Source organism: Aspergillus vadensis (assembly GCF_003184925.1).
Source record: "Aspergillus vadensis CBS 113365 unplaced genomic scaffold BO88scaffold_7, whole genome shotgun sequence".
NCBI lineage: Eukaryota > Fungi > Ascomycota > Eurotiomycetes > Eurotiales > Aspergillaceae > Aspergillus > Aspergillus vadensis.
In genome coordinates, this window is record NW_020292045.1 from 1,113,750 (window position 1) to 1,138,947 (window position 25,198).

The 25,198-nt window shown below is 54.8% G+C and overlaps 6 protein-coding genes and 1 non-coding gene across 7 annotated transcripts; 4 read left to right on the forward strand and 3 right to left on the reverse strand.

Moving 5' to 3' along the window:
* Positions 1 to 336: 336 nt before the first annotated feature.
* BO88DRAFT_480264 (uncharacterized protein) lies at positions 337 to 5,965 on the reverse strand (the record flags this gene model as incomplete). The annotated part of the gene is made up of 5 exons (XM_025712132.1): positions 337 to 465; positions 519 to 5,230; positions 5,283 to 5,746; positions 5,797 to 5,823; positions 5,883 to 5,965. The coding sequence occupies 5 exons, from the start codon at positions 5,963 to 5,965 to the stop codon at positions 337 to 339; spliced, it is 5,415 nt and encodes a 1,804-aa protein (XP_025564668.1).
* A 441-nt stretch (positions 5,966 to 6,406) lies between these two features.
* Positions 6,407 to 8,160, forward strand: BO88DRAFT_486936 (citrate synthase; the record flags this gene model as incomplete). Its single annotated transcript, XM_025712501.1, has 6 exons — positions 6,407 to 6,678; positions 6,736 to 6,933; positions 6,991 to 7,746; positions 7,808 to 7,890; positions 7,947 to 8,010; positions 8,072 to 8,160. 6 exons carry the CDS (start codon positions 6,407 to 6,409, stop codon positions 8,151 to 8,153), a joined length of 1,455 nt encoding a protein of 484 aa, XP_025564669.1. The 3' UTR covers positions 8,154 to 8,160.
* A 2,184-nt stretch (positions 8,161 to 10,344) lies between these two features.
* Positions 10,345 to 10,719, reverse strand: BO88DRAFT_257003 (uncharacterized protein). Its single transcript, XM_025702250.1, has one exon. The coding sequence runs from the start codon at positions 10,681 to 10,683 to the stop codon at positions 10,384 to 10,386; it is 300 nt and encodes a 99-aa protein (XP_025564670.1). The 5' UTR covers positions 10,684 to 10,719; the 3' UTR covers positions 10,345 to 10,383.
* A 1,035-nt stretch (positions 10,720 to 11,754) lies between these two features.
* On the forward strand, positions 11,755 to 14,521 carry BO88DRAFT_480270 (Zn(II)2Cys6 transcription factor; the record flags this gene model as incomplete). The annotated part of the gene is made up of 5 exons (XM_025712133.1): positions 11,755 to 11,957; positions 12,048 to 12,888; positions 12,941 to 13,099; positions 13,153 to 13,631; positions 13,692 to 14,521. 5 exons carry the CDS (start codon positions 11,755 to 11,757, stop codon positions 14,194 to 14,196), a joined length of 2,187 nt encoding a protein of 728 aa, XP_025564671.1. The 3' UTR covers positions 14,197 to 14,521.
* Positions 14,438 to 15,975, reverse strand: BO88DRAFT_337206 (2-methylcitrate dehydratase; the record flags this gene model as incomplete). Its single annotated transcript, XM_025702934.1, has 2 exons — positions 14,438 to 15,558; positions 15,618 to 15,975. The coding sequence occupies 2 exons, from the start codon at positions 15,973 to 15,975 to the stop codon at positions 14,438 to 14,440; spliced, it is 1,479 nt and encodes a 492-aa protein (XP_025564672.1).
* A 374-nt stretch (positions 15,976 to 16,349) lies between these two features.
* Positions 16,350 to 22,543, forward strand: BO88DRAFT_480280 (fatty acid synthase subunit beta; the record flags this gene model as incomplete). The annotated part of the gene is made up of 5 exons (XM_025712134.1): positions 16,350 to 16,677; positions 16,720 to 21,327; positions 21,385 to 21,873; positions 21,941 to 22,056; positions 22,109 to 22,543. The coding sequence occupies 5 exons, from the start codon at positions 16,350 to 16,352 to the stop codon at positions 22,541 to 22,543; spliced, it is 5,976 nt and encodes a 1,991-aa protein (XP_025564673.1).
* A 738-nt stretch (positions 22,544 to 23,281) lies between these two features.
* On the forward strand, positions 23,282 to 23,352 carry BO88DRAFT_t99. Its single transcript has one exon. It is a non-coding gene; the product is annotated as a tRNA-Gly (tRNA).
* The last annotated feature ends 1,846 nt before the right edge of the window (positions 23,353 to 25,198 follow it).

The window sequence follows — 25,198 nt, forward strand, 5'->3', positions numbered from 1 at the left end:
AGCTATTTGGGAACATATGATTGCTCTCGAGACGTGAAATAGCAGACTGCTGTTCCTGATTTATCGTAGCTAACGTCTCAATTATTGTCTATTTTCTAGCACAGTGGATTTAAACTTAGATGCGTCTCTTACTACTGCCTTACAGATTCGCTTGCAAGGCTTGACCATGTTACTTACTCAACGTATATTGAGATAGATATAATAGTGTCCAATCGTAAAGCTCATAGTACTCATTACACAAAAACGAATAGCAATCACCAAACACAAAGTATCCAAGTTAAACTGTACAGTCTGGATCCTTTCATACGCTCCATTTCTCCCTCTCTGTAACAACATTCACGCCTTCTCAACAGGGCCAAACGTAGTGGCAGCCACCGCCATAGCAAGCTCGCCCGAATGGCTAATACTGACCTGAACCTTGGCCAGCTGCTTCTCTTCAGCCAGCTTCTTGATTTCACCATGCAGCTGCAGTTGTATTAGCCTGTAATCACTACATATTCAGGAACAGAGTAACTCACATGAACAATTGGAATCCCACCATCACTGAGAATCTCAATCTCGTTGAGCGGAGCTCCTGCTCCCTTGGACGGCACCTGCAAGCTCTTGAACACGGCCTCCTTGGCTGCCCACCGGCCGGCAAACGAGTGTGCCGAATCTGGCGCAGCACGGCAATACTCTCTCTCGGCCTCAGTGTAGTTCCGCTCCAGGAATATGTCGTTCTCGACGTTGATGGCAGTCACCGACTCAATGTCCACGCCTACCGAGGTCGTTCCGTCCGTTGACACAGCCCCCTCCACCCATTTCTGGCATGCAGCCATCAGCGGCTCACTTGTGGGCGTTGAGGGCGTCTCCACGGCAGTTAACATTCCGGAGCTCGTCTCAGAAATCGAGTCCTCTGAATCAGGATGCAGACATTTGGCATCGAAGTGGTAGCTGCCGTCGTCAACGGCAACTCGCGCAAATGGATCCAAGAACACTCGCATCTCGTCCTCGGCGGCCCAGGCGGATGATGTTTTGGCCTGGAACAGACTGTTTGTGTTCAGCCCCTCGATGAAGGCGCGATTCGCCATTTCGTAGCGTCGGAGCGCTTTGATGCGATAGGCCTCGTAGGGTGTCTGATCCACCGCGGCAAAGAGATAGCGCGGAGAGACACCCACCACCAGACCGCCCTTCTGGCCGAATCCGAAGGAGGTGAGCATGAAGGCTCGCACGCCGCGTGTCTGGATAGACTCAGCAGGATACACGAGGTGGTCGAACTGTTGCAGGACCGAATCGACGTTGTCTGCGTTGCGGTTGCCTGGCACGATTCCTGACTGCAGGATCTGCAGGCCTCCGTTCAGCATCCATGCTCCTGCGGCACCCTTGGGGTGGCCTGTTAAGTACTTCTGGCACACGACCATAACCGGGTTACCCTTGGTGCGGCCGAGATGGCTCATCATTGTGTTGATCACCTCCGACTCATTCTTGTCGTTGGCCTTGGTCGAAGTGCCGTGGAATGAGGCCACCGCGATATCATCGACGGTGAGACCCCATACAGCCAGCGCTGCGCGAATCGGTGAGATGCCGGGCTCTTGCTGTCGTAGATCTAGCCCGTAGAGATTCTGGGCCTGACGAATCTGTGATGCTGCAGCCCTGTCGATGACCTGGGCCAGGTGTGGCGAGAGCTGACCATCCTGTCGGGCCTGCTGAAGCTGGCGAGCCGCGCCTTGCTGGATCTGTGTTCGTAGCTCTTCAAACTGCTTTTGGCGGAATGTGGCATCCAGAAGGGGTGACAAAGATGCGGTAGTTGATTCACGGGCAGCGGTCAGGATGCCCTTGCCTGGTGCAGGCACAGAGCGACCGATCTTGTCGCCCGCCATTTGCGAGTACGCGACGATGCCATAGATGGGCACTCCCATTTCGATCGCCAACTGCGCCGTCATGAGCACCTGTACACCGCATCCAGCAGACTCGACAAATCCTGCGCGGGAACTAGCCGTCGGGCGAGAGATTTCTCGTGGAGTGCGACCGCGCGCCAGCTCCTCCACTGTGTTGGCTGTTGCCTTCATATTGGCGAACTCGTACGACATCTCCTCCTGCAGGTCATCTGTGCCACCCACCAGGGCCACCTTGACCTTGCCGGCCTGAATGCCCTCACAAGCCGTGTCTAGCGATTCAATCGCCGTGGCGCATGTTCCTGACGGGGACTTGATGGGACCCGCCGCACCCATGAGCAGCATGTTCGCCCAGGCGTCCATGGCATTGGGGAACGACTCTTGCAGGATATCATTCTGCACGTCGCGGTCGAGATACCGATCGCGATACACACCACGCATGGCGATCAGCCCGCCTGCGCCCGTGCCAATGCAATTGGCCAGCTCCGAGACGTGTATGTGTCGGTATAGCTCGTAGGGGTCCTGGATGCCCGCGCTCAACATGGCCTGGCACACACAGCACAAGACATACAGCGTGATCGGATCTACCTGCGAGACAATGTCCGCTGGGATACCATACGCTTTGGGGTCCCATCCCGTAGGCAGCTGGCCCGATACCAGCCGGTCGAACGGCTGCGCCTTGGGCACCAAGAACCGTGCTCCGGGCTTGAACTGTACATTGAACTCCTCCCCGTCTTCTCCAGCTGCAGAGATCGAGACCTTGTCGCCATGCTTTGTCTTGAATGCGGTAGCGACAGCACGAGTCGCCTGGAAGACAGGCAGATCCTCCTGCACTACCACCTCCTGCAGGAATTCCTTCTTGGCAGGATCGTAGCCATCGTAGAGTTCCGGCTCGATGAAGCGCAGACCCGCGTGTTCGTGGATATATTCGCCATACTTCTCCGCGAAGTCGGCCTCGTGCACAGGCTGGTTGGATTTGGCGTCGACCCAGCCTACGTAGGGAACTCCCTGCTGTTCGCCCTCGAAGTGCTTGACCAGACCCATGATCCAGGCCATCTCGACGTACCCCTCGGGACTAAGATTTCCGGCTCGCTCCATCTCCCAGCGTGTGCGGGCACTACCCCAGGGTCCTAGCTCGGAGTAGCCAACCACAACAATAGTCTTGTTCAGGTCGATCATGTCACGCCCGGGCAGCTGAATACCTGCAGTCATGGCCTCGTAATCCGGCAGATCTGGATGGCCGACCGTCAGATTAGCACGCGGCTTGTGTGTAGTCGGAGCAGTGCTCGGCTGTTGCTGTTCCTCTGAGCCCTTCAACAGCTTTTCGTGCAGCTCATCCTCGGCTGCAATGGCCTTGCGTGCGCGAGCCTGGTGTTGCACCTGCTTACGGGCGGCAGTCGACAAACCCTTCAGGTCAGCCAGCTGCTCCATCTTGCCACCCAGGTCCGCGTACACGGGCGTGTCTTCACAGGCCTCTGCAATGGCGGGAGTCATGAGTGCCATGATATTCAATGCCATCTCCGCCGACGAGAATGTGATCACATCCTCAGCCTCGATGGCCTCTGCCACGATGTTGTTGGCACTCATCAGCCCTGTGCCTCGGGTCCAGCCGATAACGGCGCCGCACACGGTCAGGTAGTCACCCCAGCTCTCGGACTTGAAGCGGTTGAAGAGCGTCTCCAGGCCAATTTTCGACTCTGAATAGAGCCCGTCTCCGCCGAAGGTACCGTGGTTGGGTGAGAGCGGCAGAATGACCTGCGTCGGGTTGGCCCCGTATCCACGGGCCTCTTTTTGTTGTTTGATACAACCCAGCAGGCGCAGAAGGTTGACTAGCATGGCACGGTGAGCCACCTCGGACAGACCGTCGAGTCCGTCAATCTGTCGGCCGTTCTCGGAAATGGCGGCGAAAGGGATCACGCAGTCAATGTCACCCGCAGTACCCAGAGTGTCGTTGTACAGATGAGCAATGAGGGCCTGGCAGTCCTGGCGACTGGCCTGGTTGAAGGGGAAGACCGTCAAGGAAGAACCCCGACCACAGAAGTCGCGATATAGGCTGCGATAAAAGTCCATGTTGGAGCGGCTGGTGGTGACAATGACATTGGCACCGGCTGTGAGCAGGCCACGCGTGATCTCAGCACCTATGGATTGGGGTCCGGCACCGGTGATCAGCACCGTCTTACTGGAGAAGCTGATACCGGTGGATGTGGCCGCTCGGATGGATTCGAGGTAGCTGGAGGTGAGGCCATCATCGTAGTTCCAGGCACTGCCTTTAGGACGACAGAGCCGAACAAAAGGTAGGCTGTCGGCAATGGGGGCGTCGAAGCGACTTCCGCGCTTGAGTAGCTCGACGTAGGTATCTGTGCGTCCACCAATGGTGCGAGCGATCTCTTCGTACTCGATAACTCCCTTAGGGCTGACGATGGTACGAGGACCGAGAGGTGGAAGCCGGTGGATGAAGACGGAGTCTCCCTGAAGTGCATCGCGGTAACCCTGGAACAGCTGCTCCAAGGGCTGAATCTGCAGCTGCTTGTCACCGTGGCGTAGTGGGTGGGCAATGTAATACTTGACTAGGTCGAAGGCGCTGGGATTGGAGCGGTTCAGCACCTGCCAGATCTTCTCCTCGTTCGAAGTGCTACCGGGTCCCAGCAGCAGCGAGGCAATATCGACGCGAGCCCAGTTCCACCAGGCATCATAGCTGCGACCGCGTTTCGCGTCGAAGATGGGCGAGATGCGAGTCAAGAAGCCGTCACCAAACTCAGCCTGCCAAGCCTCCAGCTTCTGGTCGGCTTCCTGCCATAGCTCTTCGCTGTGCGCTAGCTTCTGGACCAGCTCGCCGCCGTCGCTGTCCAAGATCTTTCCGAGTGCCAGGTGAAGCTGCTTGAAAGCGTCGTTCTGCTCCGTGCGCAGGCGCTCCAGCTCCTTGGAGTCAATCATAGCTCCGCCAGCGGTAGCACCTCCGCCCGCGGACGCAGCAGCTGGGCTGATAGTAATGCCACAGTGGCGTCCGTATCGGGACACGACACTGTCGACGAATTCCTTGGCTGCCTGAGGGCTCTCCAGCCGAGACGAGGGGTCCATACTGACGGAATAGCAGAGAACAGCTGTTTGACGTTGTGAACCTAAGCCCCAGTGTGTCTCGAGGTGGCTGCGAATGCTATTCTGATTCCATCCAGCCGGAAACCTGGCCGAGATCAAGCGGGCGATAAGTGCCGACATGACTTTGCCGGGGCGACCGGTGAAGCTGCCATCAAGGGCTGCCCCGACAGCTTCGAGGGGAAGATCTTCGCAGCCGTCAGGTGTACCACCGAACTCAGCCACCAGGTCGCCAATAAGTTCATTTTGTAGTGTAGATTTACCTGAACAGCGTTAGAATGGAACTATTGATAAGGTTATGTGAGCCGGTCTTACCCCCAGACAGATCCCGAATGCATTTCTGCAGAGGCACCTGGTCAAATGGCTGCTTCAGCTTCTGGGCACTCAGAGCCAGCACGATATCCAGCGCAGATAATGGCACATCATCGACAGCGGCTGCCGCTACAATTGGAGCTGCGGGGGCTGCAGCAGGAGCAACCGGGGCTGCAGCAGGAGCAACCGGGGCTGCAGCGACCACAGAAACTGGGGCTGGAGTGACTGGGGCAGCTTGAGACTCTGTCGGGGCCATCGGCTGCGACTCTTCGTATTCATAGCAGATCTGCCCATAATCATCGCTGTGGGAAAGGAATTGACGGCGAATCAGGCGCAGCTGGTCCTGCAGCTGGTGATTGCGGGCAATCGTCTTCTTGCCCATGGTGGACAACACCTTGGCCGGGCCAACCTCTATGTATCGCTCCACGGCCTCATCGCGCGTAAAGAACTCCTTCTGTGTATCGATCCTGGTGGAGTCAGTGGCGAACTTCAAACCAGGAATTGGAGCAATACTCACCATTGAACCGGAAAGGCAAATTGGTATCTAGTCAGGTTCCGTCAATGTATAACTCTCAGGTGATTACGAATGGTGATGGCACTTACGCCAATAACTCAATGAGCAGTGTCCGTGCCAGAGCACGTCGCTCCGGCTCTGAGTCCAGTAGTGAATGAATCGACTCTCCCATCTTGTGTTGTGTAATATGTGGTGATCAGGAGACGACGATGGACATCGCGGCGGGGGATTTGAGGGGTGTGGTAGGACAATGCTGTTCATATAGAAAACACTTCCTTAAAGCGGACAGCATTAATCCGATACGATTATCTTCAGCTGCTGGCCGAACAGTGTCGCGTTCACAGACGTCCGAGGACCCCGGGCATTTCGGCGCATCAGTATGACTGAAGGGGGGGTGGCCCGGCGGCCGATGCCCGACGGCAGGATTCGAGGGATTCACAGCCCCCAACTGTAGCAGAAGGGATTACACAAGTAAAAGCGGCATCGGAGATTTGTACGTCTGGCCTGTCAGCGATGTAGTTTATATACGAGGTATGCCATCAAGCCGGTACAGTAGTCCTGATTTACGATCTTCTATCTTCTATTGCCATATCAGAGTAGTATCACCGTCAGTATGCCCGACATCGCATCCAACGTCGCCCGCAACGGCAGCTCCCAATATGCAGAGAACAAGCCAGAACCCCCAGTTCTCCATGTGGTAGACAGCCGCACGGGGAAGTACTTCCCTATCCCTATCGTGCGCAACGCCATCAACGCAAGCGAATTCAAGAAACTCAAATCCCCGGAGGATCCCGCACATCCTGAAGATCAGAACGAGCAGGGTATTCGGGTGTTTGACCCCGGATACTCCAACACGGCTGTCAGTGAGAGTCAGGTTACCTACATGTGCGTTAACTCTTGAGAGATTGTTCATGACGCATAGTAATTGATAACGGGGTGCAGCGATGGCCTGAAGGGAACTATTCAGTACCGGGGCTACAATATCGAGGATATTGTGGGCAAAAAGAAGTTTATCGACACGGCACACCTGCTCATTTGGGGCGAATGGCCGACGCCGGAACAGGCCAAGTCACTTCAGGAGAAGCTTTCCAGTGTGCCCATTCTCGATGAATCTGTCTTTAAAGTCATTCAGGCATTCCCGTGAGATTCACACTAGCTATATGCTCTAATTATCTCACCACAGTCTAACAGCTTTAGTCCCAACTCGTCCATCATCGGCATGATGATCGCCGCTCTCTCTGCCGTCCAGAGCTCCCAGATGGACCGCATCCCCGCTCACGCGGCCAAAAACCTCTACTTGGGCAATCCCAAGGCCGTCGACGATGAGATCGTCCGTCTGATGGGCTCGCTGTCCATGATCACCGCTGCTGTCTACTGCCATCACACCGGACGGCAATTCACCCCGCCACGCCCGGAACTCTCCTACATTGAGAACTTCCTCCTGATGATGGGCCACGTTGAGTCCAGCACTGGACTGCCCAACCCGCAGTACGTCGACCGCATCGAGCGTCTCTGGGTCCTCATCGCCGATCATGAGATGACCTGCTCGACTGCCGCGTTCCTGCAGACGGCTTCCTCTCTGCCGGATGTATTTTCCTGTATGATCTCCGCACTTTCGGCCCTCTATGGCCCGCTTCATGGTGGAGCCATTGAAGTGGCTTACAAGAACTTTGAGGAGATTGGCTCGGTTGAGAACGTTGCGGCCAAGATAGAGCGTGTCAAGGCCGGCAAGGAGCGCCTGTATGGTTACGGTCACCGCATCTACCGCGTGACAGACCCGCGCTTCATCTTCATCCGCCAGATTCTGGACGAACTGAAGGAGGAGATCGCTCATAACCCGCTGCTGAAGGTGGCGTTCGAGGTGGACCGTGTCGCCTCGGAGGATGAATACTTTGTCACCCGAAGGCTGCGGCCCAACGCCGATCTCTTTGCGGCGCTGGTGTACAGTGCTATGTAGGTAGATTCCGTGAAGGACTTGTTTCAGAGAGAAGGCCCGCTAACGCAAAATGATTAGGGGCTTCCCGACTGAGTTTATTCTTCCGTTGTCGCTATTGTCCCGCACGCAGGGATTCATGGCTCACTGGAAGGAAGCCATGTGTAAGTGATCCGATTTTCCCACCAAGTATCCCAATCTGAGGCTAATGGTGTGCCAGCGAGTACGGCACGTATCTGGCGACCCGGCCAGATCTACACCGGACACTTGAACCGTGAGATGGCGTAGGTTTGTAACAGTTCCTCTATCACCAATGAGGCAATCTTAGCGTAAAACGGTCAACAGCGTCACTGAAGCTAGCGCTAGAACGCATGCAAGCCTACAGGCCACCTGGGCCAAGCCTCGGAATGTTTCCGACAGTCGCTGATGAAGACATGAAATGACTGAGACATGATTTTCCTCGAGATCACTTGGAATGTGGGTAGGATGGCGTCTATGAGATATGGTCACCAGGTAGCCAATACAATGGCCCAATAAGGCCCAATAAGATAATTGTGAATGTCTGAAAGTTCCCACTATCCAATATGGGTAAGCTCAGCTCGTGATGCGGTAGATCGTGGCATAAAGATTGGGATAAATAGTTATGGTTTGCTTCATTCGACAATCACATCCGGCGATAACTTCATGCCAGATGGTTCGCTGCTTCCAAGCAAAGGAACCATGTCGACGATAATCAGTCTCAGCCTCAACCGCAACAGAACTGCCAGCCAATTGCTGCTGCTTTTCCCGCAGGCGGGTAGCAATGGGGGTGTTTTGATAGCGACATACTCCATAATAGATGGCATCTCTGCCCCTATAGGAGCACGGCAATATGCATAGGCTGTAAGCCACTCGTCGGCGAGGTTTTTGATCATCCTATTAGGACAATCTGGACGCAGTACCTCGTATTACCCTGCATGCATCTTATCACACTATCCACATATGGAACCGAAGCTCCGAGCCTGGACATCACTCCCTCATCCGGCTGAAGGGCGCACTAGTCTCACTCTAAAGCGACCGTTTGTGATGCGTGGCATGTCACCGGCTGACTCCATTTTGAGAAAGTCGCGCTGCGTATATCGGTCCTAGCCGAGATCATCGAGTTTTGACTTCGGTCCGTTGCTTTACCGTTCTTCACAGCTAGACTGCCTTGCGGATCGACGCAGGAGGTGGTAGTCGCGCGTCAAAGTTACTTAGACGCCCTTGTTTCACCCGGGACGGTGCTTGACAGCCCGCGGTACATGATCGGCGGTGATTAACAAGACTAACTTATTTAACTTTCTTTGCAGTCAACGGAGACTTATCGGTGATCGGCACTGGCCGTGCTGGTCGGTGGGCCACTGGTGTTTTCGCGAGCTCTCTGGCTTCTCTTGTCTGCCAGGTATGACTGCTCTTAGGTGATTGATCACGCAGCAAGATTGCAGAGCTTCTGCGTGATACCGAGCACCGAGAGAGTCGTCTTATTTCCGAGGGCAGCGAACTCCGTCTCCGAACTGGTATCAGGAGCGATGCTGCGATTGAGCTATCGGGGTCGCTTTTCTGCTAGCGAGCGGGAGAGACACGATGCGGGTTATTCAGCAAAATACACTAGTGAATTAGTGTCTGTTAGTTTGACCAGCCTAGTGAGTCGATTCTGCTGAAGATTGCAGGGCTCACCCTATAGGACGAGGTAGAGGGGGGGGATGGGACTGGCAGGATTGCCAGGCCCACCAGCCGCGCTGCCAGTTCCCTCCATCACCCACCAATGCTTAGCACGACACCACCCACCTGATGGTGGACTGAGTGCTGGAAATGATATCAAGCTGACTAGAGTACTATGAGTAGATTATGCAGGAAGGTCATATCGGGTTTCTGAGGGACTGCCTCTTCCTGCTGGATGTAGATGACAAATGCAGCGTAATCTCCAACATGAGAATAGGATGCGCGTGGTTGGATCAGGATACGAGGCCTAAGCCCCCGCGGACGCCCTAACCAAAATTTCGGCTTCACCACGGTCCTTCCTTCCCCCAGCCGTCCGAAACCAGACCCACCCGGTGATGGCTTGCTGTCGATCTGCTCAAGAGCCTGAGCAAATTACAGAGCAAATTACAGACATGACCTTCCGCGGTCTCGTCTACGCCCGGAGGAGAGGATGAAGAGACGAAGGGAGGATTTCCTTGGCGAGCATGCAGTCAGCGTGAACTTATCTCAATCACATGTCCTCTCCGATTTTCGCACCCTGGAATTCAAACAAACCGAACATGAATCCGACTGGGGTTATATGTAAGCAGTCTGAGAAGGTATTCTGAGTACCACGTTGAATAAGCGAATATAAGGAATTGTAAGTCAGTACCGCAGTATGGACCTACGAGGCATTAGTAGCAGGAATGGATTGAGCTCTGAAACACCGTACTTGCAACATTAAACATAATAGTCTCAATATATCTTCCATTTTGTTAGCATGGGTGTCTGTCATATGACAAGCCCCGGGCCAAAAGGTACCACAACGGGAGAGATGGGGATGAAGATGAGACAATCCTGCAGCAGACAAGATGATCGTTGGTCCCGGCGGAGAATCGCCTGGATATGACTGGTCAGGTCGCATGTGGATGGGTCATGTCCCATAGGATGAGGATTCGCTACATCGGTAAGTGTTCATTTCGGACCGCGTCCGTCACCTCCCACAAAGGAACGGCAGCAACAGTTTCCGGAGCCGCTCCATCAGATAATGAGGGTCTGCTGGGTCTAGCCACTGCCAATCGATCGATCTGCCTCGTGGCGCCACGCCTGCTAAAGGCGGCAGATCGTCGACCACAGGTCCAGACGCCTTTCGGGGACTGGACCGTTAGCCGTTGCTGTCGCTGGGACACTTTGCTCCGATATCTCAACGATAACATCCTGAGCCTGTGAGCCTGAAGCACCTCCAATTTGTCTAACATCGTAGCTTATCCATCACACAGGAGAGAGTATCCAAGCTGGTCTCGAGAGAAACCTTCTTTAGGGTCGAAATTTAGATCCGGCAGAGGACGTGAAGGGCGACAGGGGAAGAGTGGGAACAGACGAACGATTGCAAGCATTTTAACAAACCAACACCCAGTTGAGTAAGACGGAGCTGCTAGGTAGCTGAATTAGCAGCATAACATGTAATTGTTCCAGATCTTCGGGAATGTAGCCAGGATGCTGCAACCTGCTAAATCCCTGCGCAAAGGACAATCATCCCTGTCGATGGAGATATGAACGCGCATGTCTGGGGTGGAAATACCATGCTGATGACTTGCCCATTATGGTTATATCCGACATCCGAATCTGATAATTATCTTAACAGGCTTCACGGCTCGTTTGACTTGCCTGCTCTGGTGTTGCCACTCGGGAGGATTCAGCAGTCTGAGTGAACTTTGGCATCCCGGACCAGTGCGGGTAAGCGCCATGTCTATCACGGAGCGATGGCTGCGCCACGCGGACAAAGACAGGTTGAAAGCACACGGACGCTCCTTCCTGCCAGTGGGTCGAGGCTATAACGCCGGAAGATTATGAAAGACTATTCCTCCTCGCCGGGACCTCTTCACCAGATGTTGCTATCGAACGTGCCAAGTGCAGGATTCTAAAGACAGGATCACCCCCTCAAGCACGCGGAGCTATCAGAGGCTGACAGTCCTCCCGCTGAGGTCAGCGCTAGGAATCCTCCGCCCACCAGGATCGCCTTCTGCAAGACGCCATCCAAGAGAATGAGGAAGCTTGATGAGCCTGGTGTGACACTGGAGTAGGTTGGAGTAGGTTGGGGTGGTCCTCTCCCGATAACGGTCTGCGGGTCTAAGTGGTCCTTGCGTGTTGCCCAGAGATGCCTTCAGTCTTGGTATATCAGCCGGTGCATGGCCTGTTGAGCGGACCCCCAAGTGTCAGGTACATGGTAGCCAAGCTCTCCTCGTATTCCCTGAATCAGTGCGTCGTAAATCGCGATCCTTCTGCCTGAGTGTTGCCAATCAACCAAGCTGGCGACCTGTGCGAACATCATGACTACTCCCCGCGCATCAAGCGTGTCTGTCCAGAAAAATCGACCCCGGCAGACGGGGTCGCTGAGCCCAGCGTGCGATGAGTGTCGAATCCGCAAAGTGCGCTGCAATAAAGAGTATCCCAAATGCTCCAGCTGTCGAGCATCTAATCTGCCCTGCGAATTCTCCAACAAGGGCAAGCGCATTAACCATACCAAGAAACTGTAAGTGACCCCTCTCACCTCCCTTGGTGGTCCGTGCTGCCTGGGTGAACTTTGGTCGGGTGTTCCCCGTCTGACAAGCTTTTCTCATAGTGTGAGTGATGTGGAGCTTCTCGGCAGTCGTTTAGGCAAGATTGAAGAGGCTCTCTTTCGCTGCTTGTCGGTGGTTGAAGCTGCCAACACCACGCGAGACAGCACTCCAACCCAAACCACGTCTCGGCCTGGTTCAGAGGGTCATGAGGACCGAGAAGAGTCTCGCCGGGGCTCGGTCGAGTCTGAGGAAAGCTGGTCAGATGGCTCATCTGATCTGTTTGCTCACGGTGAACGAGACCCGGAGGCAGATCCGTTGCACTACAGCAGTCCGGTGGCATCGCTCTACTTTGAGGCTCAGGCTGCGGGCAATCAGCTGATGTCGTCAATTACATCAACAGAAGACGGCTCCAAACCAGTGAGTCCGCGCGTGAGCGAGACGCTGACCCCATCAACTCCTCTGGAAGCGTATTTGGTGGACGCCAACGAGCTCTTCCAAGAGCTGGCCACCGGTCCTCCTCCTGTCACTGAGCCAAAGTACGACGACCTCCCGCCGGCACTACCTCCACGAACTCTGCTGGAAGGTTTCGTGGAAGCGTACTTTACCGACCTAAATCCTTTTCTCCCTCTCTATGACCGACAAAGCGTGCTTGATGCCATTCAACAACAGTATGGACCGCGAAGCGATGGGCCCGACCTGGCCTGGGTATGTTCATTCAATAGTATCCTACTGCACACCCTTGAGGCCAAGTCGGGTGCCGCACAGCCAGGGGGACATACAGGAGACAGTACGCTGGAACGATGTTTGGTGGTGCATCTTCTGCTCAATGCCCGCCGCTGTTATAATAACTTTGAGCGCCTCCTGCAACCACGTCTCGCCAACGTCCAGAGCTTGTTTAGTATGGTATGCTCCAACCTCGATCCGCTTAACCTAGACCTTATTCTCACGTTTGCAGGCACTGGTAGCACTCCGATACTTTAGCTTCACAATGTTTGAGACGGTATTTGCGCAGGCCTGCCAGTTGGCCCGTACCATCGGGCTGCACCAGACTGCCGCAGGGGCTCCCCAGGAAGCAGAGCGTCGTCGCCTTTATTGGTGCCTGTTCATCATTGACGTTAGTGTCCACTCCAGCCTTGATACAAGGACTTTGCCTGACCAAGAGTATAGAAGCATGCGGCTTTGGCGGCTGGCAAACCGTGTCTCCTCCCATCTTATGCCTGTGCCATCCCAATTCCCAGTTCGAAGTGTGGGTCCCTCATCGAGGATCAGTTCACGGCCCGCATAATGCTGGCCACCATCCTGGAGGAGTTGTATCGTCGCCTGCATTCAGCCCGCAGCACGCGGCGTGGCCGTGAGCAAATCTCCCGCCGTGCTATTCAACTGAGCCGCCGGATAGAGGACTGGGCGGTACAGCACGAACACGCCCTTCATCCGACGGGCACGCCAGAGGCGTCCCAGGTGCTGGCGGCCGCGGAGTTGCAATACGCACTATATATCTGTCGAGTTCTCGTGCAACGCCGCATCAATGGGCCGGAGAGTCGGTCCCTTCGGTATATCCACGCTCGTTCAGGCCTGCAGTTGCTTCAGGAGTTGTGCGATTGTGGCCACCTGGGAGGACGTCGCGTTGGCTACGCCTTGTTCGCCAGGTATGTCGGCTGCGCGGCACACTGTTCCCTCCTAGTCCACTCATACTAACTTTCCTCCAGTGTAACACTAAACTACTCCCTTATTCCCTTCCTCGAGGTGTATATTCGGGTGCTGCAGGATCACCCGCAAGCGGATGCGTCGGATGTGGCGCTCCTGACGTCCTTCGCGGCGCGCGCGGACAGTCTGGCCGCACAGACAACAGCGACTTCGTATACGGCCCGAGTGCGCGAGGTCAGTGCTTTCTGCTATCAGGTTGTCACTCGGCTCCACCAGCCCCCCGATGTAGCCGAGTCCCAGGTGGATCAACCGACATTGCCGGATCCTTTCTGGGACCTGAGTGCCATGGCAGCCGATGCCGGGTGGGACACAACGCCAGCAGCGCCCCAATTTTCCGGTAATCTATCGACACATCCGGATCCTTCCTTCTTCCTTGATGCGGGAGGTTCCGTTGGGCCGGCCTTGTCACTGAGCGGTCCTATCTTCACGGATGGTGGGTCGGGCATGTTTGACAGTCTGCTAGACCCGTTTACCGGCGCGGATACTTCTTTGGGGCTGATGCACTAACTCATCTCGTCCTATTTTGACGCTTACGTTGTTACGTTGCTACTCGAATTTTTATCTAGCATGGGGTTTTCTTGAATACTGGGATTCGGCATTGCAAGGTTGGCTGGCACTATTATCTTGTTATTTTGTTTCATTGCATGTTTGTACTGTGATAGATAGATCGGTAGATACATCGTTTAGACATAAACATAAACTACATCATCAAAAATGTCTAATGTAGAGACTTCCGTACATTCCTCGGCTACAAACTGAACAGATTCACAAAGTGGCATGTCGGTAGCGACATAAACTCCTCCGATGCCACCGTCTTCAGGATGTGCTGCACTTTTTCGGTCGACAGTCGCAATCCCAGATTCCGCTCTGCCTTTGCATAAACCTCCTGCGGCGTCTCGGGGCGACGAACATGTCCCAGCGGATACTCTACTAGTACCTCAGGCAGCGTTGTGCCGTCCGTCAGGGTGACGGTGAGCGAGTTTGCCACACTGCGCACTGCCATGTCATGATAATCAGCTGTGTATTTGGGGTCTTCCGCCATTGTGATCTTCTGACGCAGTGCATCCACGCGCGGGTCTGTCGCCCAGGGACTGTCGTCCTGGTAGTCGGCCGTCTCGACCTGTGCTCCCTTCAGCAGCACCACAGCTACCATGTACCGCAGACAGTGGTCACGATCTGCGGCGTTGTGCAATGTTGCTCCGCCCTTGTTAATGATTGTCATACCAGCAGCCTGAGTCTTGGCGTGGATCGACTGGATATCCTTGGCTGGGTCGAGGCCACGCGCCCGCAGGGTATTGGCGATCTCCAGCGCGGCCTCCACCGCCGTCATGCCATGGCCCTCGGCGGTGTTCACCTTGAACAGCACGGTTTCAATGACCCACGTGCCAAATGGCTGAGGAAGGTCAAACTCCTGGCCCTTGAACAGGACATCATAGAAACCCCAGCGGGGTGTGGTCAGCACCGTGTTAGCACCCGGTTGTCCGGCCTTGGCTAGTAGCGCCAGGTGCACAGCCCGCATGCAAGCATCGCCAGCTGCCCACCCTTTGCGCGGACCAGTGTTAGGTGCCTGGCGGTACACGCGGAGTGGGTGACCATCCATCCAGGCGTGAGAGACAGCACTGAGGGCCTGCTCGCGGGGAAGATCCAGCAGCCAGGCCGACACGGCGGTTGCGCCAATCTTGACAAGGATGGTGTGGTCCAACCCGACCTTGTTGAAGGCATTTCTGATCTGGAAGCAGCCCTGAATCTCATACGCCTTGATCAGGGCCTCCAGAACCTGCTGCATTGTCACGATGCTGTCGGGGTCGCCCTCTGCCAGGGCTACACGGCTACGGACATCTGCGACGGCCAGGATCGCACCTAGGTTATCTGATCCGACATTATTAGTGTATGTGGCTTGACAATAGCTGGAGTGGTTTATAGCTCACCCGAAGGATGTCCCCATTCTGCACCGGGGAAGGCGTCATTGTGGTCGAGGTAGCGGATCATGGCTCCCAGATCAAAGGCCCCCTTGAGGATGTCCAGCTGGTAGGCTGTTCCCGGTAACCGGAACAAACCCGAGGTGGCTGGGGCAATTGGAAATGCCGGTCCAACAAGCTGGGCGCATTGTGGACTGGTATGAATACTTTCGAGGGCAGCACCAAGAGCATCCATCAAGGCGACCTTGGCCCGCGACCAGGCAATGTCGGTGGTGATCTGGTAGTCGTAAACATAGTCGACGATGGCCTGGATCACGGCATCGTAGGGCTTGCGGGAATTGTCGTCGGCGGCAGGAATGACAGTCATGCTGAAGGAACACTGATTGGAGGATAAGAGAACGCAGCAGATCTTCCCTTTTCATGATGAATCACTTGTCGCCTTCCAAGGACTTTATGAATGTTGCCTCCAGGCAGTAGCGGGCCGGATCCTCCATCCTGTCGCTGTTCGGGTTTCGGCCGCCGGATGGGACTGTGCAGCAACACCGAATGAATTGCTGCGAGATGCTTTGGCCGCCGAACAGCTTTCAATCGGCAGGATTTGGTTTGTCTGAGTCAGCCATCACAGACGTGAGAGAAAAAGAAGCGAGACTTATATTTTAACACCAAAGCTATTTCTCTTCGGCCTCTTCTTCTTGCCCAGGTCGTTGTTATCTCGACCAAATGTCGCCATAGTCACCCACCATGACCGCGACAACCGAGCTTCATCCTAACTCTTCACCCTCGCGCGCTGGGGATGAGCCCTCCGTGGCCATTACCCTCGAGCATGGCGAGACCACTGCCACGCTGTCTGTCAGTAGTGCTGTGGCTACCACGCTGCAGCCCTACCGCGCCAGCTGGCTGGCCGACGACACTATCTCTCCCCTCAGTCTAACGCTGTCCTTCCTCGGCCATTTGACCCGTCAAAAGGCCCCTCTATCAGCAGTCCAGACGGCTATCGGGGCCTTTGAATCTCAGTACCTGTTTGGTAACGACATCCACACGGCCGTCGCCCTCCTGCCCGACGCTCTTAGTGCCAAAAAGACTGCCCTTCGAGATTACTATGCCTGCGCAGCCTACACCAGCCAGCCAATATCCAACTCACCCAGTGCCTTGTTCAAGTCCGCCCAGACAGGCACCTCCCGCATTGCAACCATCTTTGGCGGCCAAGGAACGGCCAATCCATCGTGCGTACGCGAGTTGCGGTCTCTATACACCACCTACCGCCCCATACTCACCCAGCTCATGCAAGAATGTGGCCCTGTCCTATCCTCTCTCTCCCAGCGCCCGGACACACAGTCCTACTTTCGCGGTCGTTCTATTGACTTGGACACCTGGCTAGCTGGTGCAACAACCATCAATGAGGACTATGTCAGCGCCTCGCCTGTCAGCCTGCCCATTCTAGGACTGTTCGATCTCGCCCACTACTGCATCATCTGCAATGTTTCGGGCCAGACCCCCGGACAAGTGGCGAACTCGATGCATGCCATCTCTGGCCATTCTCAGGGCATCGTTGTTGCCGCTGCCGTAGCTCGTTCTGACTCGTGGGCCTCGTTCTACGACAACGCCCGGCTGGCTGTGGAGCTGCTGTTCTGGATTGGCTTTGAGAGTCACCAAGATGCGCCTCAGATTTTTATCGCGCCTGAGCTTATTGAGCAGACCAAAGAACAAGGGCATGGAGTCCCTTCACCCATGCTGTCTGTTCGAGGACTAGAGCGGCCAGCACTGGAAAAGCTTCTCACTCAGTGCAATCAGGTGCTCCCTGGGTCGCGCCAGCTGCATATCGCCCTCATCAACGCTCGCACCAACCACATTGTTGCAGGTCCCGCAGCATCACTGTGTGGTCTCAGTCACATCCTCGCCGAGTTGCAAGCCGCTGGGGAGAAGGATCAGACTCGCATTCCCTTCAGCCAACGCAAGCCTGTGGTCACGCACTCGTTCCTCCCCATCAGCACGCCCTTCCATACTCCCTACCTACAAACGGCCTCCCAGCGCATCAAGGAGCGACTGGCCGATCGGGCATTTTCCGCAGACCAACTGCAGGTACCTGTTTTGCACACCGCTACAGGCGAGGATGTCCGAGCCAATCCTCACTCCAATGTCATTGAAGCCCTCGTGGATGCCATCACCACCGAGCCGGTCGACTTCCCCCGTCTGTTGGCCGACGCAACTACCACCCACTTTCTCGTTCTAGGGGCCGGTCGCCTCGGCGAGCTAGTCAAGCAGATCAGACAGGGGTATGGCCAGCAGATAATCGCCGCCAGCGAGCTTAAGCCTTCCAGTGCCGACATCGGCAGTCAGGCAGACCTCTTTGCATCCACCCTCCGCCCGGCTCCTTCATCTTGGGCGGACGCATATCAACCCCGCCTGGTGCAAACAGCCAACGGTCGGTTGATCCTCGATACAAAGCTCAGTCGTCTGCTGCAAGTGCCCCCTATCATAACCGCCGGTATGACGCCCACTACTGTGCCCTGGGACTTCGTAGCTGCTGTCATGAATGCCGGCTACTTTATTGAGCTGGCCGGCGGAGGCTACCATACCGAAGACGAGATGCGCGTTGCCATCGAGAAAGTCGCTGCCACCATTTCCCCTGGTCGCGGCATCACCTGCAACCTCATCTATGTCAATCCCAAGGCGATCGCTTGGCAGACACGGCTGATCAGGAAGCTCATCCGCCAGGGCGTGCCCATTGACGGGCTTACCATTGGCGCCGGTGTGCCATCGCTCGAAGTTGCCCGCGAATACATTGACGACCTTGGCATTAAGCACATCTCCTTCAAGCCTGGATCGGTTGATGCCATCAATGCTGTGCTACAGATTGCTGATGATAGGCCAAACTTCCCCATCGGCCTCCAGTGGACGGGAGGCCGGGGAGGCGGCCATCACTCGTATGAGGACTTTCACACGCCCATCTTGGCCACCTATGCGGAAATCCGCAAGCGTGATAACATCTGTCTTGTCGCCGGCAGTGGCTTTGGTGCTGGAGACGATACCTACCCTTACCTGACCGGCCAGTGGTCAGTTGCTCGGGGCTATCCCGCCATGCCCTTTGACGGTATTCTGCTGGGCAGCCGCATGATGCTCTGTCGCGAAGCCCACACCAGTCCAGCAGTGAAGCAGCTTCTCGCCACCACACCTGGGGTTCCCGATGGCGAGTGGGAGAAGAGCTACAAGGGAAGCGCGGGCGGCATCATTACAGTTCGGTCAGAGATGGGCCAGCCTATCCACAAGGTTGCTACACGAGGGGTCCAGCTGTGGGCCGATTTTGATCAGACGCTGTTCCGCCACCCTCGTCCCAAGATGGTCGAGGAGCTGTCCAAGCGCAAGGCGGAGATCATTGCCCGCCTGAACAAGGATTATGCCAAACCCTGGTTTGGTCAGGATGCCCGTGGACAGCCGATTGACCTGACAGACATGACTTATGCCGGAGTGCTGAGCCGGATGGTCGAGTTGATGTACGTGGCTCATCAGCAGCGCTGGATCCATCCGTCGTACAAGCGTTTGGTGTCAGATGTGTCGGTTCGCACTCTCGAACGAGTTGCTCCCTCTGTGGAACTGGACCTAGGACTGCTAGATGCACCAGCCAATTTTCTGCAGGTGCTGACCGAGAAGTGTCCGGCGGCAGCCACGCAACGCCTGCATCCCGATGATGCGGCTTTCTTTCTGCGGCGCTGCCAGGCGCGTGGGCAGAAGCCTGTCAACTTCATTCCGACTTTGGACGAAAACTTCGAAACTTGGTTCAAGAAGGATTCGCTGTGGCAGTCAGAGGACCTCGAGGCTGTCATAGGCCAGGACCCCGAGCGCGTGTGCATTCTGCATGGCCCAGTCGCCGTTCGCCATGCCACCGGCAAAGACGAGTCAGCCCAAGAGATTCTCGATGGCATCGCGACCTTTCACACCCATGCGGCTCTGCAAGAGTTTTATCAGGGTGATCTCCAGCGAGTGCCTAAAGTAGCTGGTCGAGCTGTCGCCAATATTTATGCTCAACCTGAAGCTTCGTATGAAGTGAGCTCGCTGGATCTGGTGACAGCCGATTCCTTTGGCTGGGTACGCGACCTCCTCGAGACGCCTACAATCATCCGCGCTGGTATCCGCAAGAAGAACCCGTTCCGCAGCCTCCTGGCCGTAAAGCCTGGTCAGAAGCTGATCGTCAATGACGCGGAGCAGCGCATCGTGCTCTGTGAGAGGGGCACGGAGCAGCCAGTAATCAGCATCCACTGTGACGCCACCAGGACCATCATTGTAGACCTTCATCAGCCCAGCAGCTTTACCGCTGCCCCTGCAGTACTCTCGCTCCAGTACAAGGCTCGTTCCTCCGGACTGTCTCCGGCACTGGAGGAGATTGTTGACGGACGCAATGACCGCATCAAGACCTTCTACCGCAACCTCTGGCTGGGTGAGTCGGCAGATTCTACTAAGGATAGCCACTCTACCTTCCACGGGCCTGAGATAACCCTCACTCGCGACCTGCTCGAGGACATGTACCAGACCTTGGGTCTCTCGCCAACGGGAATCCGACCGACATCCCTTCCCATGGACATCGCCATTGTGATCGCCTGGGAACCGCTGGTCGAGCCGCTCGTCTGCGCGGGAGTTGAAGGGGATCTTCTGCGTCTCGTGCACCGCTCCAACGACATCGAGTATGTGCCCTCCGCTACGCCTTTCCAGGTCGGAGATATCTTGCGCTCGAGTAGTCAGATCCAGTCCATCACCATTGAGCCGACGGGCAAGTCGGTCGTTGTGAAGGCCACCATTGAGCGGGCCGGCGAGCCCATCGCCTTCGTCACTTCCTCCTTCTTCATGCGCGGAACTTACACCGACTACGCCTCCTGCTTTGAATGCATCACCGAGCCTGAGACCTTGCTCGAAGTCTCTACTCTCGTTGATGAGGAGCTGCTCCGATCCCGACCGTGGCTTCAGCTGAATGAACCCGCGACCCCAATGGTCGGCAAGACGCTTTGCTTCCAAATAGAGACGTCCATCAATTGGAAGGATCAAACAACCTTCCAGACACTTCAAACTAGTGGCACAGTCTCCCTCCGCTCATGGAATGGCAAGCAAACGGCCATCGGTCGGGTATCCTTCGAAGCTCGCGACGGCAAGGCCAACCCAGTGTCGGACTTCCTACGCCGACGTGGTCAGCCATTGGTCGCTCGCAAACAGCTCGATGTGACTCAAGAGCTGAACCACACCTCGGAAAGCGTGCATATCCCCGCATCCAACACGGGCTATAGCACCTTCTCCAAGGATTTCAATCCCATCCACATCTCGTCTGAGTTTGCGCAGTACGTCGAGTTGCCTGGCACCATCACCCACGGCATGTACACATCGGCTGTGGTACGCGCAGTCGCTGAGCGCTGTGCGGCGCAGGGTGATCTGACACGCTTCCGACGCTGGGCCTGCTCGTTTGTCGGTATGGTGCTGCCCAGTGATCAGCTTGAGGTGCGCGTGCAGCACGTCGCTATGATTGAGGGCCGGCTACTGCTGAATGTGACAGCCGTCAAGGCTGGTACGGATGAAGCAGTCATCCAGGCAGAGGCTGAGGTGGATCAGCCCTCGACGGTGTATGTCTTTACCGGACAGGGCAGCCAGTCACCAGGTATGGGGATGGGTCTGTACAAGTCCAGTGCTGCTGCTCGGGCCGTCTGGGACGCAGCAGACAAGTTCTTCGTCGAGACTTACGGTATGTGAATCTTGGTGTTTCTGGTATTCCATTTAGCAAGCTAATCACTCATTACAGGATGGTCGGTCCTTGAGCTCGTCCGCCAGAATCCAACAGCTTTGACGGTGCACTTCCGGGGCAAACGCGGACGCCAGATCAAGGCAAACTATATGGCCATGACCATCGATTCCTACAGGGCCGATGGAAGTGTGGTAAAGGAGCCCATTCTTCCGGAACTCACGCCGAAGTCCACCTCTTACACATTTGCGGATCCGCGCGGATTGGTTTTCTCGACGCAGTTCGCGCAGCCTCTAGTCTTGCTATTGGAACGCGCGGCAGTCGAGGACCTCCGCCAGCGGGGAGTTGTTCAGCGGGACGCGGCGTTTGCAGGACACTCCCTGGGCGAATATGGTGCATTGGCGTCATTTGGCGAGTTCATGCCTTTCACAGATCTCCTGCGGGTGGTGTTCTATCGGGGTTTGGCCATGCAGGTGGCCATTGAGCGCGATGATCAGGGACGGACCAACTTCTCCATGGCGGCGGTGAACCCGGCTCGTGTAGGAAAGTGTGAGTATACCCTTACTGCTCCTTTGTGTAGAAGGGGGGTCTAGGGTGAATGCTGACAGTGTTTTAGTCTTCACGGAGAAGGCATTGAGGCAGATTGTGTCGCAGATTGCTACGACAACGCACGCCCTACTCGAGATTGTCAATTTCAATGTCGATGGAGAGCAGTATGTATGTGCTGGAACAGTGAGTCTCAATTTCTCTCAAACGATGTAGGTACATTCGCTTATGATATCAGCTCGAGAACCTTCATGCCCTGGCCGCCATCACTGACACTATTGCGCGATCACCTACTGGGGCTGCCCTTGCCCGCGAATTCACCGATGCTACCACGGTCGGTAATGCAGACCTTGCATCGACGAAGCTGGTAGAGCAATGCATTGCGGAAGCCCGCCAACTCCCAGCACCAGTGACGTTGAAGCGCAGCCTTGCTACAATTCCCCTGCAGGGCATTGATGTGCCCTTCCACTCGGCCCATCTGCGACCGGGAGTGGCCTCGTATCGCAACTTCTTGGAGGAACGCATTCCCAAGACTGAAGTGGATCCGCAGAAGCTGGTGGGCAAGTGGATTCCCAATGTGATGGGGACGCCGTTCTCGCTAAGTCGGGAGTATGTCGAGGGGGTGTATGGGCTGACACAGAGTCCAATCTTGAAGGAGGTGCTGGCAAGATAGGCGAAGTAACGGAAAGTTATTAGTTTTGTCTGGGTCTTTATGTGTATATGATAGATTGTCTTGACGATTCGTCGATATTTTTTGTCTTCTGGGAGTTCTAGCAGTTGCTTGCCATCTAACATACTAGCCTTTTGCGATATAAATATAACCCGTAAAGTACAGTTCAAAATATTTCCACAGCCGATACTCATAAATTGGTAGAAGGACACCATATGGTGTGCTTAGAGTCATATTTGGTCATTGTAGAACTGTCTATCTTTCCATATGAATCTGTCCCCAGTGGTGAAATTATGCATCATTGTTAGATCCTTTCCTATATTGCTGTACCGCACAGCTCTTGTTGCATTGTTGTATTGATGTGTTTTTTGGTTCATTTTACTTACTTTTTCAAATTCGTCTAAATTCACTAGTTGCTGTTTCCAGGCTGTTGCGATCGAAGATGACACTACCTATTGTCACTGGGCGGCATATATATATTCGCTACTGGGGGTTGACCCAGCCAATAGTCATTAACTGTTCGCTTCAGAGTTTCGGCGGGACAGAGAGTGTATGAAGATTCAAAGTAATACCTTGCAGGGTATTCGAATTATTCAAACAGATGTAGTAGGCCCTCAATCCAGTGAAATGATTTGTTTGGAGACATTACATTCTAGACCACGTGTTGTGAGGGTGTAAGAAGCAAATTGCCTAAAAGGTCACTTACTCAAACCATAATATGGAGACAAATAACATGTACTAGCATCATTGGTCTAGTGGTAGAATTCATCGTTGCCATCGATGAGGCCCGTGTTCGATTCACGGATGATGCATTCCTTTTTTCTCCCCATTATTTTTGCCCCTTCATCCCCAGCCATCCATGTCCCTTTTACCATCTATTTTATTTTCACTATCTCGTATCTATCTTCTCTACCTTGTCTACTGTCAATGGACGTCCAATCATCGGAAGGCCTCAAGACTGCCGCCCTGCAGCTCTCGGGCCTGCCGATCGCAACCCACCGTTGCAGCTCCCCCACTCCACGGCTCATCCTTTAAGACGTTTAGACCTGCGTATCTCGCTACTTTGTGTCTCTTAAATGGCTGTCTGGTTCAACGGCTATCCACAGTTGATCAAGTGACTCTATTCCAGTGGAACGGCTACCCTGCACCTAACTCTTTTCTCTCGTCTGCCACTTTCCAGCCAACGGGGTCCCTTCTCTGACTGTTGATACCGGAGGAGGACGCTATCCATCTCGCACTTCTCTTGCTAGTTCGTTGGCAGCTTCAGATTGGCCGGTCGAGCTTGACATGACTAACTACGGTTCTAAGTACGTAGTGCAACGACCATCTCCTTAGCTTGGAATGATTGCTGAGAACGAATCATCCTGCCGGGATTTGGTGGTGATCGGGGGTCAGCCGAGGGCAATGACGAGCTACCCTGGAAGCGTATCGTTAACCTTGGTGGGAGGGGCAAACCAGAGGAGACCACGGAAAACGAGTAAGGCAAGGCAAGGCAAGGCAAGGCAAGGCAAAGCAAAGCAATGCAATGCAAGAACCAAAGCACAGTCAGTGGAATCCACCCTCACAGAGGGAGAAAGAGCAAAATTTCACAAGAGAAGGGCGATGATCCGCAGTCCATGCTCCAATGGGAGACCCGACGGAGAATTAACAACGCCCGGTTCCACTGCGAGAATGTCAGGTTGATTGATTACCTTGGAGGGTCCCTCTTTTTTTCCTCTTCCTGTGTGTCTCCCAGAACTCACTGGAATTACCCACTGTGGAAAAAGTGATGCTATCTCGGGACAATGAGGACCCTCTTGGTCCGAGCGTTTGCAGGCTGCAGAGATTGTCGCTGGGATCGCTGGCAGAAACTCTACTTCTCCTACAATGATTTTTCATTATCTTGGAGGGGGAACTAAACTCAAACCTGCTAATAGACTTTTGAATTGATACCCAGCCACAAATACTCAGTAATGCAGCAGCCGAGATAATCATGAATGACCTAGGGATGGGAGGCTAAAGAGCGATCGCACCATCTGCACTCATGGTATGACTTGAACCCTCTCCAAGTCCAAGCGACGGTAACGAGGGCAACCAGAACCGTCCACTTGGACAGTGTCAGTGTCAGTGTGTCAGTGCCCTTCAAGTCTTTACCGCGATCGCGATGGCATCGATTCCAATCAATTGTTATGCTTTCTCCCTCTCGGGCAGGTGGGGCCGTTGCGTAAGTCGGAATTCTGATTGCATCGCGAAACCAAAATATACCCTAAGCAAAGTGAGTGATGGAGGGATGGCTGGATGGCAGTGGAAGTGTAAATGTAGCAACTATCAGAAAGTTGTCGATCCTGCGGAGTCTATCTCCTCTTTCAAAGTACTGTTGTACTACTTCGTATACTTTCTAGTGCTGCCTGCCATATCAACCCCTCCTCCCTCCGATTATCATCCCTTTCTTGATTAGATACTGCAGACTTGTTGACTGCCTAATCATTTGAAAACCAACTAGTCTGTCTAGTTGATAGTGTCTTGTAGCCTTCTGCGATATTTGACCTGCTCGCCAGCCACCGGGACAGGCGATAGTTCCATGGCATTTTGGCCCCTCTACGAACCTACTTTTGCCCGACAAGTACAGTAAACATAGGAAAAATTCAAAAAACAATGATATTTGCCCCCGCGGCGGAT

Bases quoted from the DNA above. Each gene is read 5' to 3' on its own strand.
- BO88DRAFT_257003 (XM_025702250.1), bottom strand. From the start codon at position 10,683: ATGTTAGACAAATTGGAGGTGCTTCAGGCTCACAGGCTCAGGATGTTA.